Here is a 20,516-nt window from a genome sequence, read left to right on the forward strand (position 1 = left end):
CCACTTTCAAATAGTTCATAATTTTCTGGTAAGTGATAGCAGGTAAATGGATGCCTGTGCTCAGATACACCTGCATCCATCCTCCATTTATTTTTTGGCTACTTGTGATGAATCAGTGATGCCAGTTTTTCTCCTCTAGAGGGCGCTGTTGGTTTTATGATCTGCTGTGTCATTTCTTCAGTTCAGTGAAGATGATGCATTTTTTTTCCTTGCAGAATACCCTCTCATGCTTATTAGCCACTTAACAACATCCTCACTAATACATTTTTGTAACATAATGCAAATTATATAATATATAAAAATGAAAGATATAGCATTTAAGGAAAAATAAATTGTATAGAATTCTTGAATAGTGGCTCACAAAATTAGTCACCAAAATGTCAGTTGTGTTTGTTTTTCCTGAGTTGTAGCAATATTTTGTCCTTTTTTTTATTTTGGTGATCGCTAAAAGAAATTACAGTGAGGAGAGGGGAGTTTTGTTTGAAATGCTGCAGTAAGGTCCCCAATATTTTCCTGGCAGGAGTTACATGAATATTTATTATTGACTTTATTTTTTTTGAGTTTTATGTTCAATCCTGACAATTCATTTGCCACAGGATAATCAGTGTTTGATGAGTAGAGGAAGTCTGACTGGTGACTTTATTGTATGAGCTGGCTATGCACTGAGAAGTGACCCCAAATGACTCAAACCCATTTACACATTTTCACATGGCCTACTTTAGGTCTCTTATTTGATCATTCACACAATCAGGATGCATTTATCATAGACACCTGTCATTTTTCAGTCTATCACATCATTTTTAATTACCCTAATAGCCTCAACTAAATGACTCTTCTTTAAAGACTGCCAGCATTCAGAGACTTTCTGACTCCAGTCAACACCAGCTGCAAACAGAGTTTTAACTACTTTAAAGGATGAGTGTTTTTCATCTGTTGCTCTGCTGGACTGCAGTTTTTCCCCTAGAATGACTGAACTATTGGTTTAGTCTTATGGGGTCCATATGGACAGTCAGGAAGACTCAGCTGTCACTGGTGGACTGAGTAGCAGGTGGTCGCTTGATCTATGAATGACTTAACATTAACATCAATCCGTGAATGTGAATTTTTTTTTTCTTCAAAAGAGAAAATTCCATGGTTTATTTTTTGCACAATGATAACCATTCAGAAATAGACACTGTCACAAACTTATATGATAATAAATCTGAACATGAAACTCCATGTTGTTCTCTTCAAAATAACTGATTCATAATCTGTTCGCATTGTTTTCAGTGTGTTTGTGCTATGACCATAATAATAATAATGCAAGAGAAACATTCATTCAACTTTAGAATGTTTAATTTACTTCAACATGTTTACAAAAAACAAAAGAAAAGCATTTTTGTTAGTTTTAAAACATCAATATGTATAACAATCCATATCAAGTTGGATACATGACAGGACTTCCCAGAACTGAGGAAGAAGGTACTCATGCGTATGATGTGAACACTCAAGTATTTGCTTAAAATTTGTGATTACAAAAAAAAGGGGGGAGCAGGGCTGTAGCTGTGCTTGTTATCCCACACGATAAGGAAGCAGTAATAGTTCTTATACAAACCCTGAGGGCTACTGGACATTAATTTCACCATACAGCATAACAGGACGTCTGTACACTAAGCAGCGAAAATTTCCAGAAGAGCCCAGTAGACTTCTTGGAGTCAACAGTGTGTCAGTAAAAGCTAATAATCTGTTTATACTGTATCAACAAAATGCTATACGATTACTGTAACAGCACAAGGACACTTGTAGCGAGAACATGACCTGTCTCTTTTTCAAAAAAGTTCTATAAGCTTAGAGTTATATTAGCATAAATATATGCAGTGTGCAGTTAGGTTATGTCTGTCGTTTAGCTCTTACAAAATTGTCAGACAAAGGATTTGACAGACAATATTGGAAAAGCAGCCAGCTTAATTGTGATGACCATTATAGCAGACATGAGAAAGTGAAAACAGCTTTTCTGTAGGAAACCATTGTTTTAACTATATATAAACACGTTTTGTTTTTTTCATAAAAAATAGACCTGGCTATATCATTCACCTATCATACCTTTAAACTAATATAAAAGTTGGAATCAATATATTTACAGTAATGAGGTGCTATGCATTTTTAACTAGTTAAGGGCTTCATCATTATTAGGTATTGTTTACAGCCTTACGCTAATCAGGGGCCTTCACCATCAACCACCATTATACGTAAATATGTGAGCAAAATGTCTAGGTGCAAGTATATTTGGACAACAGCTAAGGAAAATATTACAACATGGTTCTGCTCACATTACAGGCAATGGCATGATGAAATAGCTGTGTTAAAAGAGGGGCCTGTAAAATGGCATGTCCATCCGTGCTGGGAGTGGACGATGGCTCTTACTCCAGCTGTCCAGGGCGCTCTCACACTGAAGACTGGTCCCACACCTACACCAGCACCAGGACAGAGAGGTCACACAGTTCAGCAGGCTGCCCGCTCTGCCTCAGAAACACTAACGTTACTAACGGACGGAACGAGCCTCACCAAGTCACAGTGAATTACAGTTACGTTTCCAGGAACTTAACTAGGATCTCATCACTATTTTTTTTCTCTTTTTATTTTTTTTTTTTTGCACGAATGTTTACAACACGTCTACAGGTTCTTAAGAGTATTCTCTGTCAGGCACAGGAGAGTGTGCACCTCATGTTTGCACAGGGTTCTAAACTACTACAAAGGATCAGATCAGTATTATGTACTGATGTACGGCAGCTTAAATCCTGACCTTTATGGCGCTAGAAGGACACGCAGTTAACATGGCAGTGCTTCATGCGTACCTTGTTGACGGGTGTGAGTTGGGTGCGGACTGAGCTAGTGTGCAGGCGTGAGCGCTCCCTGTCTCTCTCGCGCTCGTCGAATGCCCGTCCCGGCGACCTCTCCCTGCGGCTGTCCAGCACGGCGCGCCCCGGAGACTTCTCCCTGTCCAGCGGCCGGGCCGGAGACTTGTCCCTGCGGAACTCAGTGCGGCCTTCACGGTAACGGTGAGGCGTGCTGGGCTCGCGGTGCAGACCGCCCTCTTGGGCCCCAGGCCCTGAGGCCAGCCGCTTTGAGATGTGTTCGTTGTACGTTGGTGGACCACGCTTGTTCGGGCTGCTGTGGAGATCAACATATCAACAGGTCATCAAAAACTGCTCCCCTGGGCTAAATAACCAGTGACCGTCTATAGCAGGGGTCATCACTTCTGGTCCTGGAGGGCCAGAGTCCAGTACATTTTCCTGCTCAAGCATACAGTGTGAAGTTTGGGCACCTGGTCAAATCAGGTGTTTTTTTGATTTTCTAAGTCAAAATAAATACACATCCTCTACAAAGAACCGCTCTGCACATTTTAATGCACAGTTACTGTAGATTTGCTGAATTTAACACACTGGGGGAAAAAAACATAAAATCTAGCCTGTGCAAACGTTATAGCATATTTTGTTTTTTCTCCAATATGTTAGAGAAATAAATAGAAAGCAGCAAAATAGACATTCTACACTGTGGCAAGGTAAACACTAAATACTTCAAACAGGTAGAAATAAGGTGTATTTGTGTATCTATATATACACACAGCTGTAACCAGTCATTCCTAATCAATCCCTAATTCCATTGTGAATTCAGTCCACTTTTATTTATATGGATCATTCTCCTGAACTGGTTTTAAGTCAAAGCTGAAAACACTTTTCAGACTTCTAACTGACTTGGACTTTAGACCCTTTTGTTTTGAGTGACCCTATAGCTCAATTATGTTTATTAAAACAAATGACTGAACATTCCATTTTCTCACTATCAAAACAATCGGAACACACATGAAACTTTACCAAACATTGAGGTGGTGGCAATTTGATCTAATTGAGAGCAGAACTTAAAAATGCTAGCCAGCACATGACTAGCAAACAGAGCTTTTAACAAACGTACACACACAAAATCATATTTTTATTAAAACATAAAAAAGTTTACTTAAACAAAACAATGGGATCTAACTGCTCAGCATGTGGCCATGAGGGATGGGGATGCAGTCTCACTTCCTGCTCTAAAATGCAGGGGTGTGGCTAAAATAAGTCTCCACCTATTGACTAAAACCGTGTTTCAGTAGTGACACGAAAACGTGGGTCAGCATTTTTATGAATAAAGTTTGTTATTTAAAATGTACACTCAGGAAATATAAATCTTTAAATGACAATTATAAAACTATAAAATACCTCTGTAATCTATAACTTTATAAAACCTATAATACTTTAAATGAAATTTAAAAAATAAGAAAAACAACATTGAAACAAATATTGACTTTGTACGTTCTTAGCTTATTACTACCTCACTCTATCATTACATAATCCTTGTAAATATCCAAGGTCTGAATACTTCTTATATATATATATATATATATATATATATATAAAATCACACATACATACATACATACATACATACACACACACATACTGTGGGAGTGCAGTCCAGTAGAACAGTCCATATAACATTTTTTACAGCAGACATTTTCACCAAAGCAGCCTTTCAGAAATTCTGACCCCTAATGTGCAAGTTGAAGCTGACCATAACGAAGAAAGACTAATAAGTGTGATTTGTACCTCCTGCTGGAGCCCGTCCGCTGCAGCTCGCCGGACTCTCGCACCAGGTGGCCCTTGCAGCAGATCACCCTCAGCTTGTTCTGGTAGGAGGAGGCCAGGTAGATGGCACCTGACGAGATGGCTGGACCCAGGTAGCGTGGGTTAGGGATGTCCAGGTGAGCAAGTGCAGGAGGCCTGAACACACAGAACATTTAACATCTTTCACATCAGCTAATGGAGAACGCTGAGTATCTGCTCTGAGCTGTGGCGGTTTGTAACGTACCCGAGAGCAGCATGTCCCTGAAGCTCAATAACATCAAGCGAGTTGAAAAAGGTCACAAACAGGTAAGGCTCTCTGAAGGCTGAGGACCAGAAAAGAGTGAAATATTAAAATACTAATTAAACTATTTGAGTGTATTTTACATAAGAGAGCAGCACAGGCTCTGTCTGAACGTGCTACACTCAAGACAATTTGATTATGCTGTTACCAAAGGTCAGAGGAAGACGACTCCATTTGAGTTCATCTGAGCGGCTCCGGCGGCCGTAGGCATCCACAAACACTCCAAACTCTGCCAGTGCCAACAAACATTACATGTGCATATTTATTTGGCATGGGTCATTCCATATGTCCACTCATCTAAGGCCTGATAAGTGGCATCATAAAAAGAATTCAGGCAAAAACCTCTGTTTAGTCATGCAACCATGCAGAGTTTCAAAGCTGCGTTCCAGATTCTTAGACATGAACTTTTAAAGGTTAGATCTAAAATACTGAGTTTAACTGCTTACATAGTGACTGAACTGAGCTGAAATATTTACTGCGTATAAACACAACCCTAAGAATGGTCCTTTTCATATCAGCTGGATTCACGTCATTAAATTTCCACAACATATTGATTTATTGGAGGGTGTATATTTTTTATGTCAGTATTAAATCTTTCAACTTTTCAGTCAGATTTAGAAAATAGTTTCGCAAAATGTAGGTTTGACATAATATTCCTACATTTCTTGTACAATGTATGAATTATTCATTTCTGCACACAGTATTTAAAAGCTACACCATGAGTTTAAAAACCTCTTTTTAGATTCTGTGTGTAATAGACACAAAAACAAATTTAATATAGTATCTCACAGAAAATGAATATAAATGATTAAATATACAAATGATAAATTCCTGGTTCATTTGGAAATCCATTTAATCATTTATAGGTTTGATGAAAATGTATGAATACTACATACAGCTTAACACTATGCCGTGCTGGAATACTACAAAACTCACTGCAAGATTCCAAAGAATTAAGATTTCATGCTCTGACAAACCAAACCATCCAATAAACTGAAGTGTTGTCAGATTACATTAACATGATTTAAAGTGAATTAAACTTTTCCAATTTTTCACAGAAATCTATCACGTCACTTGTCTGGCCAAGAGAGCCTCACATTAAGTGACTTAGAATTTTGACTTGGTGGAAGTTAATTAACCAGAAATGTTCATATTTATGCATTTTAGTCTACAGAACAAGAACTCAACTGAACGAGAAGTTAAACAAGAAGTGAGTGGTAAGTAGACGTGCATCTGACCATGGAAGCAGAGCAGGTACTCCTCTTTCTGAGGGGTGCTGGACACCTGCATGATGGCGATGGGGAAGCTGTAGGAGGACGTGGTAAACATGGCTGAAGCCAGAGACACGTCATTCTTGTCCAGGAACTCTGTGAAACAGCACACAAAGCCTGATGACTTTTTGTGTTGACTTGTTTTCCCATAAATTACTCTGCTCTGTTCTTGAAGGCTCTAATGCAAGGGCGGAGCTTGACATTCTACACCCACTGAGAAGAGTTTAAACCAAAGCAACACATCATTATAGTAGTTTGTGTGTTTGTGACCATGCCTTCAACATGCTGTCCTGAGAGAAGAGATTATATGACTGTAGGAGAGGTCAGAGCAGGAGGTCAGTAGGCTAGAAAGCCGCTGTGATGAACAGAGGAATGGGGAGGAGATCTGGTGCAAAAATGTATTCACTGAAAACGGAAGGTAGTGATGGAAATATGAGGGAAGATGAGAAGGAGGAGTAGTTTCAGGCAAAGTCCACTTCCCAAACTTTAGCTTTTTCATAACTCTTCAGCTTTAAAAAGCACAAAACTGGCATCTACAATCTCTTGCATGTTCCTGGACACCCTGATTCATCCAGAGTTTTGCCCCTCTTATGGTGGCCCTGGTAGTGCTGCATGATGGTGCCCCCTGGTAGGGCTCCATGATACTGCCCCTTGCAATACTGTTCACCAAAATCTGCAGATGAGCTCTCTAACAAGTTAAGTTTTTTTCACTGTGTGCAGATGTGTAGGTTTTCTTCACAGCTCTCACCACGTTTCTGTCATCAACTGCTGTTTTTTTTTTGGCCAGCCTGTTCGATGTCTGGTTGTTAGTACACCCCAGTGTTTTTTCCAGTACATCCCTAATTATTGCCCAATTCTTGTGCAATGGCTCTGATCGATTTTTCCTCTTTTCTCAGTGTCAAAATGGCTTCATCTTTTTAACAAAAATGCAGTCTTCCCTGGGTTATAGGAGTTTCATTTCATCCCTGGGTTTCACTAATTCTTTAAATTATTCTGAGCTAACATCTCATCTTCTGATCTCAAACTCAAATGTTTTTAGTGCAAAACTAAAAGAATCAGCCTTGCTCTTCCAATACCTTTACAAGAGACTCAAAGTATTAATATTCAAATACAAGTATTTTGAACATATTGTGCTGCTCTAGCTCCTGGCTGTATGAAAGTGACAAGTATCTTCTTTTCAGTGTTATGTCGGTGCAGTGTCAAGGCTGTGACCTTACAGCAATAGTTTTATATGAGAAAGGAACATTTTATATCAACTGCTTCCAGCTATAAGTGCTCTCTAAATAGTTCATGCATCTCAGTCCAAATGATAGATGAGAAGATGATAAAAAATAGAGACTTGAAACTCTCAGCTTATTATTGATCCACCTACCCTCCAGCACATATTGCTTCATCTCGATCTCATAGAACTTGTTGGTGCCGATGATGATGCTGTAGCTAGTGAAGTGAATACAGCTACATGGCTCCAGGGTTTCAATCTCCTGAGGGAGAGAGAGAGAGAGAGAGAGGAGAGAGAGAGAGAGAGATCGATCATTAGGGGCAAGAGTGTACTTGTCTGTGTGGAGCCCCAGCCCCATGGGAGGTCATTATGGCCAGACCAGAAGGCGAGAACGTGTCGGAAATAAATGCTGCTTGGAGAATAGCTGCTTAGGGATTTGATATGGTTTGTACAATCTGTTTGTCTCAGGCTGAACTTATAAAATATATTATCTTGAGATGTTTGATCGCTGTAGCTGTAAGTGCATGATGTAGATGCATGTTTGCATCCCAGATTTACACCATGGAATCTGGTCATAAACCTTTACTTGTAATTACATTTGTGTAAGGGACAGGTTGGTATAAAAGCCACTCACCTTGCGAATGCAGAACTTGCTCAGATTATCATTGTAGCGCAGGATTGTGACTTTATTGGGCATCGCTGCGCAAATGCACGAGTTATTTTCAATCTAAAGGCAGAAAGAGTGAAAATTACAGGAGGTCTAACATACAGTATGACACGCAGTCGGCGTAGGCCAAAAATAGACTGTAGAGTGTCAGTCAGCACAGTTGCGGAGGCAGCAGTCTTACCCTGCCTGCGGCAAAAAGGTGACAGCCCTTGACAGTCTCAAAGATGTATGGCACAATTTCAGGCAGGGTTGGGAGGTGGGACTGGGATAGAGATTGTTTCACTTTCTTGATCTCCACAAGACACAGTGCCCTTTCGTCCCCTACAGGAAAAACAGTGTTAGTACACTCCCTACAGGAAAAACAATGTCAGTACACTCCCTACAGGAGAAACAGTGTCAGTACACTCCCTACAGACCAGTGTATTTTATTTTTAAAACAGAACACCAGCAATAGTTGATAATTATGATAATAATAGCTACTGGTATGAGTGCAACACCAGACAAATGTGGTGGTGGACAACCTGAGCCATCACTGCTGCTGTATTTGCTGAATGATGCATTAAACATGTCACTAGAAGCATAAAGAGGAGGAGCCAGGTGCTGAAGCTCCACTCACCCACTATCATCAACAGCTTGTCCTGCTCTTTGATGATGTGGATTTGGAACACAGAGCCCAGGCCTGGAATGTGAGTCAGTGAATTCTTGATGACGTTCAGTGCATAGAGACCCTCCTCTGAACCCACCAAGACGATCTGAGCACACAGGAAAGACAAATAAATATTAATGAGAAGAACAAAAGATGCGCTTTTATACTTGTATTCTGGTTTCAGCCTTGGCACGATACGATAATGACTGATCTGCTTTGACAAATGGTCCAATTCCAAACCTGATTATACACTATATGGCCAAAAGTGCGTGGACACCTGACCATCACACCTAAGGGAGCTGGTTGGACATCTTATTCCAAAACCACGGGTACTAATATGGAGTTGGCCTCACTTTTTGCAGCAATAACAGCCTCCACTTTTCTAGGATGACTTTCTATAAGATTTCTGAGTGTGTCTATGGGAATTTGTGCACATTCATTTAAAAGAGCATTTGTGAGGTTGTGTACTGATGTTGGACGAGAAGGCCTGGTGCACACATCTATGTCCCAATTCATCCCAGAGGTATTCAGCAGGGTTGAGGTCAGGGCTCTGTACAGGCCACTGGAGTTTCTCAAACCATGTCTTGATGACCTCACTTTTCGCACAGGAGCACAGTCTTGCTGGAGCAGGAAAGGGCCTTCCCCAAACTAGTGCCACTGAGTTGGAAGCATATAATTGTCAAAAATGTCTCTATGCTGCAACATTAATATTACCCTTCATTGGAACTAATGGACAAGCCCACCCCTGAAAAACAGCCATAGACCATTATCCCTCCTCCACCAAACTTTACTGCTGGCACTATGAGTTCCAGTACGTAGTGTTCTCCTGGCATTCACTAAACCCAGATTCATCCGTCAGACTGCCAGATAGTGAAGCATGATTCATTAATCCAGAATGCATGTTTCCACTGCTCCAGAGTCCAGTGATGACACCTGGCATTACACATAACCATCTTAGGCGTGCAGCAACCCATTTCATGAAGCTCCCAATGCACTGCCCACACTGTAAAAGACCATTTTACACTTATGGCACTTATAGTTGACAGATCTAGCAGGGCAGAAATTTCACAAACTAGCTTGGTGGCATCCAACGACCCACGAGTTCTTCACGACAACATATTCTTCTACCAGTGTTTGTCCACAGAGACTGCATGGTTATGTGCTTGATTTTATATATATGTCTATATATATATATTGCTTCTGTAATATTTTATTTATTCTAATGTCAGTACTTTTTATGTGCACCCTGGTACCTGGTCAGTGAGGGGGAGAGTGCAGTTGATGTCCAGTCTGTCATCCCCCTCCAGCTTGAGCAGAGAATTACCCAGCAACTTCTGTGAGGGGCCAGAAAGAGGGTTTAGTTTTCAGCTCATTTACTGTAAACACAGATGTAGTTGCACATTATACCAAGCCAGGGAATGATTACATGTAAGGAACATTCGGTGGTATGGAAAGCTTCAAACTGGTAGGCAGGGACTAATTTGGGGTTTTGGAGGCCAAGAGATTTCTGATTCAGGAGAGAGGTGCAGGTTTAGATTGAAATTTCCCCTCAATAACAGACACTATTTTAGGCATCAGGCAATTGTTTAGACACTATTTACCTGAATCAGTGGAGTGTTTAGCATTATTCTGCGCCTGCACCTACAAATCTAGGAACATTTGCACATAAAACATACTATATAACAAAAGACATTCAACTAGAACCAAGCTATTAAAGCTCTAATTATTTGCTTCATAAATGTCATGTAAAACATACGGTAAGATAAGGAAGATGTGCACGGGATAAGATGGCCCTGGGGCAAGATGTTTCTCTCCTGACCAAATCACGCCGCCAAATCTAGTCATATCCCGAAAACTGATTGGCCATGATCTGGCTAAATTGGTATGTCATCTAGATCACGCCAGTCCTGAGATCTATTCCACCAGAACCTTTTTTGTCATTAGAAAATATGCACTTAGAATCTAAATATATGATCTGTGCATGTCAATGATTAATCTATGTATCGAGTGAACATGTAAACCCATGAATCAAAAGACAAAAGATCCCCTTGAGTATACATACCCAAAATGTATTTTAGTTAGATTTTTTTTTATACAGACACAAAGTTGCTCACTGTAATTTCACTGGCCTCTTTCCGCATCTTCCCCTATGTGTTTAGTTTTGAGTTGTCATCAGCCTAGTATATAACTATATGACTAATACTGCATATAAACCTGTCCACTGTACATCAGGATCAAGATGAGTTTAGTATCAGATTTTTCCTCCACTCACTGCATCTGATTCTGCTTTCTCGCGGGCTCCGCGGGCGCTGGCCACAATGGCCTCCAGCACAGCCACCCAGCGCTGCTTCTCCGGAAAGCCTGAGCTCAAGAGGTACAGAGTCTGCGCCGGCCAGCATGATGCATGGGGTACTGACTCCAGCTTCAACACGTATGGTACATCTGAGGATCCAAACACCTCCATTACACCCCACACTAGCAGGAGGATGATTCAAACTTAAATACTTGTTGTATTTCAAAATCATTTGGCCCAGACTTCTTTAGCACTGCCATCCTGTTTGCCATTCTGCTCTTCCCTCTGGCCAAAGCCAGGCCTGTAGGGCTCAGTGGGAGAAGTTCTTACCAGACTTGGCTGTGTTGGTCAGCTCAGAGCCGCCCACGGAGCTGTGTATGACCACCTCCCCATCCGTCACACACAGATCAAACTCATCCACAGGCTTCACTGACTCTGAAACCCAGCAGAGAAGTTAGATATACTAAAATATGTGAATGTATGTAAATATATTAAAAACCAAAAGAGTTTGCAACAATGTGAAGCTGTCAAGTAGCCAGTGTGTAGATTAGTGGATGGAATACTGTGCAGTGTGTGTGTTCAAAGTAGAATTTAATCGTTTTCTCAAAACTTCTGCATAATTCAATCAATGAAAAGTAAACAAAGTTATTCAGAGTGTTTTGATGCGAAATAGTTAACCGTAGGGAAACTTACCCACACAGATTTCTTTACAGTGATGGTAATAGGAACCAAGGTTTACAGTGTCTAAATGTAGACATTTTATTTCCTGTCCAGAAGGGCTAGTGAGCCTACAACTTGTTCTCTGGGTTTTTATATATAATATCAATAATGCTAAAACAGTGATAAATCAATAATGTTTTCTTAGATGAGATGAAATAATGACCTTCTCTGGGCTCTGTCTCGTAGGTGAGAATCTTGTTCCCTTCCAGCACCACATACTTCCTCTCCCAGCCCTGCCCACGTTTTCCGTTCCTACAAACAAGAAGAAGACGTAATTATGCAATGATAACAAATGAGGCTGTTGAACATATAGGCTGCTATCATTCTTCAGTCAACAGAAAGTGCTCTGTGCATTTCTCTGCATTGGGGGGGCTGGGGATGGATGCAACATGGGACAGTTGCAATAAGTTTAATTCCTCCAATCAGAAACATGCTAGAGTGATGACACTTATACAGCACATGCTCAGTTAGACCCTCACCCCATCAGTAAGACAGAAGACACTTTCAACATCAGCTGCTGCATTTATTGAAAAACACTTATTTCGAAGGAGTGATAGTATTTTTTTTCATGAGCTGTATTTTTGTCCTGAGCTTGTGTATAAATTAATTAAAACGTACTTAGTTTTAATCATTGTTTTGTTGACTTTTAAGTGACACAGTTATCACAGGCTCAGTGTGTCTAGCTAGGACATGAGGTTCTGTCATGGGTGATAGGATGAGGCCGGTTGCAAAAGTTGTTGCAACAATCCCCAAGACAACAGTACTTTTCAACATTTTTAGCTCAATATAGGTGCAATTTATCTGTTTTATCATAATGAACAAAACAGGCAAGACCATGAGAGGCTAAAGATGAACAAAATAATAATAACTGTCCTTGATCTGCGTTGCAACTGTCCCCAGGGTGGGGCTCAATTTCAACATCTGACTTCAGGCATTCAAATAAATATTGTGAATAATATGTCATATGTAATCATCTTTAAATGGTATGCACAATTAGCAGACAGATGTACGTTTAATATATATGAATTTGGTCTTCTAGTCCAAAAAGTCTCTGAGTAACAGAGAAATGCAAAAATGTTGTGTCCCCAGTCTGCTCTGCTTGAGTTAATCTGATAAATGTGTGCATGCTTAAAACTAAGAATGTCTGGTCTCATGCCTGGTCCAACACATTCATAAATCCACCATATTTACCAAAGATTTTTCTTTGGTAGTAACTGTCTCTGCACTATACTAGTGTTTCTTAATTCTGCTCTCAGAGGACCCACAGCCTGGCACAGCACACCTGATCCAACTCATGAAGGGCTTGATAACCAGGTGATTAGCTGGATCAGAGAATATGAGAAACTGTGCAGTGGATCCTCAGGACCAAGACTGGGAATCAGTGCTCTATAGTAATGCATGCTGACTGACCTAAACTGCTTCATCCAGCCCTCCAGTCTCATGTGTCCACTGGAGTCTTTAAGCGCCAGGCCTGAGGAACTGCCCTTCTCCCTGCACAGAGCCTCAGATAGGTGCAAGGCATACTCAGTAGGCACGCCGCATGTGGCTGGAAGGTATGGGGAGCATTTTGGGTGGCACAAAGCATGACATTCTAAAGCAGGAGAGAAAATACAGTTAAAGCAAGAGTATCAAGATGGGGTTAGCATCGTCAACTGACCTCAAAACTAGGCAATTCATCAAAGTATGGTGAGTAATGAGAAACGTCAGGAGGATAATCTACCTTAGATTACTTATTAGATAACAATATGTCAAAGAATAGTAGACAAAACATTATAATTGTGCAATTTTCCTCTTGCCTCAAATGTAGTAAATCAGCCAAGGCATGTTTGGTATCATAAACTACACTATGTAAGTTTTGGGGATTTGGAGACCTCTCTGGCGGGAATGTGTAATTGCAAACAATGTCAGGAGAATATCTTGTAACGTTGGTTCGGACCCCCAGTGAGTGAACAAATCTAATGATTGCAAGTGTTGAGTGTTCAAAGACAAACACAGTCAAAATTCGCAAAATGACATGTCTTTTAAGGATGTAAGTGAATTATCTGCCTTTGTCAGCATATCTGTCATCAGTATAATTTTAATTTTGCATTTGAGACCCAAACATTGTTGTTCTTTATTAGGTCTGTGCGTCTGGTGTTTATATGTAAGGATATATACTGTGGCCTGAAAATCTCCCATGCAATCTGACACAATCATTATTTCAGGCTTCGTAGGTTAACGCAGAGCATACACACCATATTTTTTCCTGACTCAGTAATGCTACTTCTTTCAATTTAAACAAAAAATGACATAGTATAGCTTTAAGTTTGCTTCTGTAGTTTTACACTGGAGCTCCAAAGCTCATTTACCTCAGAAATAGGGTTAGTAATGGAAGTAATTGTTAAGTCATCTCAAATTAGCACAGTTATTTATAAAAATGGACAAAAGTACAAACAAAAATCCAGGCTCCAAGATGTTGCTACTACTTTTTTTAGCTATGTGACATACTTTTGTCCAAATATGTCTTGGCTGATTGACATTGTTTCAGGAAAATTGTGCAAAAATAGTTTTTATGCTGAAGGACCTATATTATGGGAAACTTCCATCTATTTTTGAAAAAAGAGTTTCATGTAAACATGTTCAAAACATACTGTTCCTTGTCCGCACATTCCATAAATGGAAACTAAGCTGCAAAAAACAGCCCATTTTGAATTTATCCTTTTTGGGATGTCACAAAAGCCAATATATTTAAATATATCTGCCTATTATAGGAGGAGTGTTTCAGCCTGGACTGTTTTTAGAAAGAGGCACAATACAAAAAAGCCATTCAGCCAGTCAATTACACCCACATTATATATATATATATATATATATATATATATATATCTATCTATCTATCTATCTATCTATCTTTAAGGCACAGTAACAAAACATCCTGTTTAGTTCTAAAAAAAGAGAGGTTTAAAATGGTCATGTATAAATTAATTCTGACTGTTTTTGGTACATAAACAAACACAAACATAATAAACAGACCTCAGAAGAAGAATGAAATACACGAAAAATATAAGATAAGGGTTCTAAAATGTTTAGATAATGGACAAGGCAGAAATACAACACATTTGCATGATTTGTTTTACATACAGATGCTTTTACAGCATACCGATACAGGTAGCGGCCTGCCGGCCGAAGTGGACAATGTCCAAACACACGGTGCATTTGGCTGCCCTCATGTTCAGACCCTGGGTGAAGCGGTGAGGGGTATTGTGGGTACCATGGGTACTGTGATGAAGCCTTTCCTTCACACGTCGTGCATACTCTAAACAGCGAAAACAGCACAGCTTAGTCATCTACTGATCACCTCTCATTCTCCCCTAAGCAGTTTATGAAAGCAGGCAAAAGCAACATCAAAACAGCCATTCCTGGCAGCCTTTGGTTGACCAGAGAGGGCCAGGAGAACATTAGTTTGGAAGGCATTGCATTCTTTCCCTAGCAAAGCTGTCTGTGAGTAGCTTGGAGTTTGACATGCAGGTTCTTAGTTAAAATACAGGTTTTGGAGCATTCCAGATGGTGGAGAGTGAGGAGTGTATGATCATGGATATTCCATGAGGGGCTTTCAGAGATAAGCTCATTGTCCTCGGCAGACTGCGCTTTATGCAATGAGAATGTTCCTGATGTATGAGGTTGCAGCGTAATGAAAATATGATGTTAGATAATGGAGATAAGTTTTAATGATGCACCATTGTTCTCTCAGCAAATGATAATGTAATGATTTGCACTCTGTAGAAATGATACAAATCTAAACCACATATCTAGATTCTGCGCTTCTGTACACTGCCACATTTCACTGTAGATAATACAGTTTTATATTCATGAAAAATCTCCTTTGGAACATAAAAGAAAGCTTTGAATTATTCAGCAAAAGTGGTTGCTTATGAAGTTTTTTGGCCAGCGAGCTTATCTCTGCAGAGAAAGCGAAGAAGCGAGAATCCTCAGCCTATTGCATAAGAACTTACTTTCAGAAGTGGCTCTCCTTATTTCTGCAGGACAGTGACAAAAAGGACAATGAGTGTGGAGAGACATGATTAAAAAAAAGGAGAAACACTGAGCTGCAGATAAGAATGGCCAATTTGGGATGCATTTGACAAGAAAATCTTTCCTGACTAAAGATCATATCAAAACAATCAACCATTATATAAAATTTTTAATGTAATTTTCTTTCTTTAAATGCAATTTCCTTTTTTTCTATGAGCACAGGCAAAACCACTGGTGCAAAATATAAGCTGACCTAGTTCCTCTTTTATTATACATGTGCCTTAAAAGTAGTAACTAACTCTTCATTGTGCGATTACGCAAAACAGGTGTAAATATTAAGTTGCTTAATCTGCCCACCCTCAGGGTTGGAGGTCTCCTTCCTGCGGCCGGAGTTGGAGGAGGCCAGGTTAGGTGGGTTGGGCTGGTGCTCAGGGGATTTGTTGGATTTGGTGGACATCATGAGCTGCTGCCGGGCCAGACCTGGGGTGGCAGGAGTACCACCATGCTCCAGTGCTTTATTAAACTGCATGGCTGAGAAAAGGGAGAAGGAAATGTGTAGAAATGAGGTCAAACACAAAAAAACCTGAGCAAGATCCCTGGAGGTTTATGGATTGTATACTTGTTTATTAGAACTTATTAATGAATGACATGCAGAATGTTCAGAGAAAAATGCAATTTACACAATTTTCCACTTAGCCCAAATGTAGTCATTCAGCCAAGACATATTTGGTGTCAGACGTCTGCTTCCTTAGTTTTACATTTACATTTATTCACAACTTACAAGTAGGGAAAGTGCAGTCCAAACATGCAGCAATAAGAAGAGCCAATGCCATGTGCCTCATAACTGCGTGTCCAGTATTGTCTGGATAAATTTAGTCCCTCATGGTGCAAACTATGCAACTTATAACTGCAACTGAATGTAGAACGATTACGTTCCCTAACTACAGGTACTAAAGACATACCCTTAAAACACCACTCCTGTGACAGCATTTGTAGAGGGCAAGACAGTTTTACATTGGAGCTAAAGGAATATCATATCTTACCCACTGATAAAAAGACACACGCAAAATTTAGGCTTTGAGATACAGCGTATTTTTGTCTATTTTCATAGCTAGTGGTATGTACACACAGTGTCATATCACACAAGCAAGTCACTTGAGGCAAGTGTGTGATGATTTCGGGTGGGCAGTTTTCATGGTGCTAATTGGTGAATTATAAGCTTCCATTACTTGTCAGGCAAACGTGTCTTAGCTGATTGTCTACATTTTGGATAAGAGGAAAACTGTAAATTTGATTTTCCAATGAACTATTCTTTTTAACAACTTCAAAACTCAAAACCCATCTTCTCTTGTCCAAGAGGCAGCATACATGTAGCCCATCTCACCCTCTCTGAGCTCCATACGTGTCTTTTGCAGTGCCTCCTCCAGTTCAGAGCAGCGGGCACGCTCCTTGTCTAGCGCTGCCTTCATGTCACTGTACTGCAGGGGCACAGGGGTCATGACAGGCACAGAGGGCACCTGAGTCTGGCCTTGGGCTGCCAGTGCTGCCAAAAGATCCTCGCGACGCCTGCCACCAAAGATGCCCTGAAACAAAGACAGAGGCAGAGTGAACCGCCCAGGCTCCTTCATCCAGCAACCGGAGCTGAACATCATTAGAACTCTAGCTTACTCAGTCAGAAGGTGCAGGGGTTTATATTCAGTCAGATTAGGTGTCCCTATCTGCACATCACATATCTGCACAGCTGTGATGCTTGGGCAAGGGTTTACATGCGGGTTGTTGTAGTGCACTTATTTGACAAATCGCAGGATTACTAATGGCTTGTGCACCATGCACCATGGACGTGCACTTTCGGACCATACTTACAAGGTTATAGGGACACCTAATATGGGCTTCAATGAGAAGCATTTTCAGCAAGCAGTTAGTCAGGTGGGTTAATGAGGAGAATGCCCAGCAGACTCTGACCTTTTTCTTCTTAGAGGGGTGGTCTACCTTGGCCTGCAGGAAGTCTATCAGCTTGGTCTGCTGGGTGATGGTGCCCTCCATCTTCACTTTTTCATGAGAGTACACCGCCTGCAAGGTTAGACAGTTTTTTTCTTTCTGTGTCAGTACTAAGTTTTAACACATTTCAGAGATCCCAATTTTATTTAAGAATTACTGAATACTGAAGTGAATTTATAAACATGCTGTGGTACAAATGTACCTGTATGTTTTCCAGCTGGTACTCCAGGTCTGTTCTCTCAGTCTTCAGTAAGTCAGTCTGATCCAGTGCATCCTGCAAGCCCTGTGTCAGTCTGAAGATATGGCTCTTCTGCATGTCCAACTGCTGCTGCAACTTTGCTTGCTGCACACAAACAGAGTAGATTTCAATTGCAGTGCACACTGACTTGCATAACTGTTGTGCACATTAGCACTGCATCAGTCTGGGGCATTTTGTAAACTCTAAATTGCAGGCTTGTCAATCTTAAGACTTATTGTTCATTTTATACTACTATTCACTGTAAATTCAATAACTACTGTGAAGCTAATACGTAATCTACATTGGTCTACATTGGTCACCAGTGTGTATTTATATATTTTCAAAATCTGCAGAGGCCATGCACTGTTTAAGATACTGCTGCATTTTCATTACAGTGAGCTGAGTCACTTCCCTCGCTGTTAGCAGCTTTGGGGCATGTTGCTAACATACAAGCAAGTTCATGTGTCCAGAGGAAAAGTGTGTGCAGAGTTAGACTAGTTCTGTGGCCCAAAGTGGCCTATTATTGTAGCGTTATGATGTCTTGTGCTCTGAATACATTGGTATTTTTTTCAACCATTTTATCTTACGCTTAATATCCATTTAAGCATTGAAACATGCATTGAAGTGTGACTATGGCCTGACACAATCAGCTACTGTGCCAAATATAAGCAATCTGACTGGTTGCAGCTCAGCATATTTACATGAAATTTGTCCAGAAGGAGAGTGAGGAGGGTGATCAGGGTGAGCAACAGCAGTTTGATGTGTCAGTTATTGCAAGTTATGACACTTACTGTTCTGATGTAAATTAGTCGTCACACTGAAATAAAAAGGCAAATCATTTTGCATGCCATCAATGTATATGTAAGCTACATTCTACTAAAAATTGCAAACTAAAACTGCAAACTAAAACACCTTCCCGCACCTCTGGAAGCTTGACTGTCAACACACTGGTGAAACTTGTTGTTAAAGTTCAGGTGCATTTAATATATTTCTAGAAGAATGTTAGTTAAAGACAAGATAAGCATCTACAAAGCATCTACAGTGGACTCTCAAAATGAAGTATGTGCCAGGCCCACATATGGACCCTTGCAGTTTACGTTTTGCTCTGTGAGGAAATTCAAAATGATTTGACCCCTAGCTTTAAAATCCAAATATGGTATATCTTTGCCTATTACTGCAGTCCAATCTAACCACCACCAACTGTTATCAGGTGGGATTTGTTGCTGAGTCACACCTTCTACTTGATTGGTAGCATGTTTTGTTTTGTTGGTCTGACTCATTCCTCTCAACTGCGCAGTGAAGCTGTACCTAAATCACATAATTTCAGACCTCATAACTGCCGCAAGTCTTGACAATAACATCTAACTTCATATAGAGTTTTTTGCACTGATCAATTCTCTGACAAATAGGAACACAATAAGACAGTAAGACAATACCTCATCCACCAGCCTCTGTTTGAGCTCCCGCTCAGTCTCCAGTTTCTGCTGCAGGCTGCGAGCATTCATCTCCAACATGGCGTGCTTCTTCTCCAGATCACTCAGCTAAAGGGGTAGAGAACAAAGAAAAAAGCCTTTATACCCTTTCCTATACTAAAGATACATGAGAGGCAACAGGTCAACTTTATTCTGCGACAGTATGATTTACAAAAAAGCAGCAACCAGTGATATGCAGTAAGAATGCCATACTAACAAGAAATCAGCAACAGTTTGAAAGATTTTGATCTCAGTTAACTTATCTACTGTCATCATAAATTCAGAATAAGAAATAAGGGATCTGACTGTTGATCAGTTGGTCTGTTGTTTCACTGAACACTAAAAATGCTTATTATAAACTTCACTACAACAGCAATATACACTGTATCTGAGCAGGGGAGGAGTAAGCGATGACATCTTCAAGCAATGTGCATAAAAATGCAATAATTAAGAAGTTAAAAACAACTGGAGCTGTAGTGAATCTGTCTGGAAGAAGACAAGTGCATTTTTTCCCACACACACAGTGAGGAGAGGCAAACATTTCTCCAAGGATCACTGTCAGACTTGCAAAAGATGGTAGCATTTTGGTGTCACCAAGCCAGCAAACAATTTGGAAGATGTTCCAGAAGAAAAAAAATATTTTATCTGACCACAAGGGTAAGCACCTGACGTTTGCTGGACGCTACACTTACACTATCGGTTTTTGGCTACCAGGAAATTAGACTGGGACCAGCTCTATGCTCAGATGAGACAAAATTAGAGCTTTGTGGCAACAACGCTTAAGGTGGATTTGGTGTAAAAACAGGATGGTTATACAGAAAAGAACCTCATCCTCACTGTTAAACATGGTGGAAGGTCTGTGATGCTGTGGGCCTGATTTTCTTGGGTCATGGTCGGATCTTCCAGCAGGACAATGATAATTTCAAATTCACACAAAAATGGTTAAGGATCACAGACTTAAGCTTGACGCAGCCATCCCAGTCCTTTTGCTTAAACCCCCACTGAAAACCTGAAGGGGAGAGTCCAAAAGAGAGAACCTC

General features: G+C 40.3%; 1 protein-coding gene across 6 annotated transcripts in view; it reads right to left on the reverse strand.

Annotated features, from left to right (window-relative positions):
* Positions 1 to 1,317: 1,317 nt before the first annotated feature.
* The window catches only part of LOC118813483 (citron Rho-interacting kinase), a 65,199-nt gene continuing 46,000 nt past the window's right edge, over positions 1,318 to 20,516 (reverse strand). For 2 of the 6 annotated variants that reach the window (XM_036578845.1, XM_036578842.1), the window contains exons 19-39: positions 19,441 to 19,545; positions 17,969 to 18,109; positions 17,731 to 17,838; positions 17,153 to 17,351; positions 16,126 to 16,299; positions 14,897 to 15,052; positions 13,168 to 13,348; positions 11,921 to 12,009; positions 11,368 to 11,472; positions 11,017 to 11,186; positions 9,998 to 10,078; positions 8,715 to 8,850; positions 8,280 to 8,419; positions 8,066 to 8,158; positions 7,585 to 7,693; positions 6,180 to 6,308; positions 5,090 to 5,170; positions 4,885 to 4,963; positions 4,623 to 4,796; positions 2,835 to 3,150; positions 1,318 to 2,447 (exon numbers count right to left, since the gene is read on the reverse strand). In XM_036578845.1, coding sequence (XP_036434738.1) covers positions 2,424 to 2,447; positions 2,835 to 3,150; positions 4,623 to 4,796; positions 4,885 to 4,963; positions 5,090 to 5,170; positions 6,180 to 6,308; positions 7,585 to 7,693; positions 8,066 to 8,158; positions 8,280 to 8,419; positions 8,715 to 8,850; positions 9,998 to 10,078; positions 11,017 to 11,186; positions 11,368 to 11,472; positions 11,921 to 12,009; positions 13,168 to 13,348; positions 14,897 to 15,052; positions 16,126 to 16,299; positions 17,153 to 17,351; positions 17,731 to 17,838; positions 17,969 to 18,109; positions 19,441 to 19,545 — 2,790 coding nt within the window. In that variant the 3' untranslated portion in view covers positions 1,318 to 2,423. Of the gene's footprint in view, positions 2,448 to 2,792; positions 3,151 to 4,622; positions 4,797 to 4,884; positions 4,964 to 5,089; positions 5,171 to 6,179; positions 6,309 to 7,584; positions 7,694 to 8,065; positions 8,159 to 8,279; positions 8,420 to 8,714; positions 8,851 to 9,997; positions 10,079 to 11,016; positions 11,187 to 11,367; positions 11,473 to 11,920; positions 12,010 to 13,167; positions 13,349 to 14,896; positions 15,053 to 15,749; positions 15,774 to 16,125; positions 16,300 to 17,152; positions 17,352 to 17,730; positions 17,839 to 17,968; positions 18,110 to 19,440; positions 19,546 to 20,516 lie in introns of those variants that run through there. The other 4 variants (XM_036578840.1, XM_036578841.1, XM_036578844.1 and 1 more) reach the window with 3 other exon arrangements.

Source organism: Colossoma macropomum, unplaced genomic scaffold (genome assembly GCF_904425465.1).
Source record: "Colossoma macropomum unplaced genomic scaffold, Colossoma_macropomum, whole genome shotgun sequence".
NCBI classification, from domain to species: Eukaryota; Metazoa; Chordata; class Actinopteri; order Characiformes; family Serrasalmidae; genus Colossoma; species Colossoma macropomum.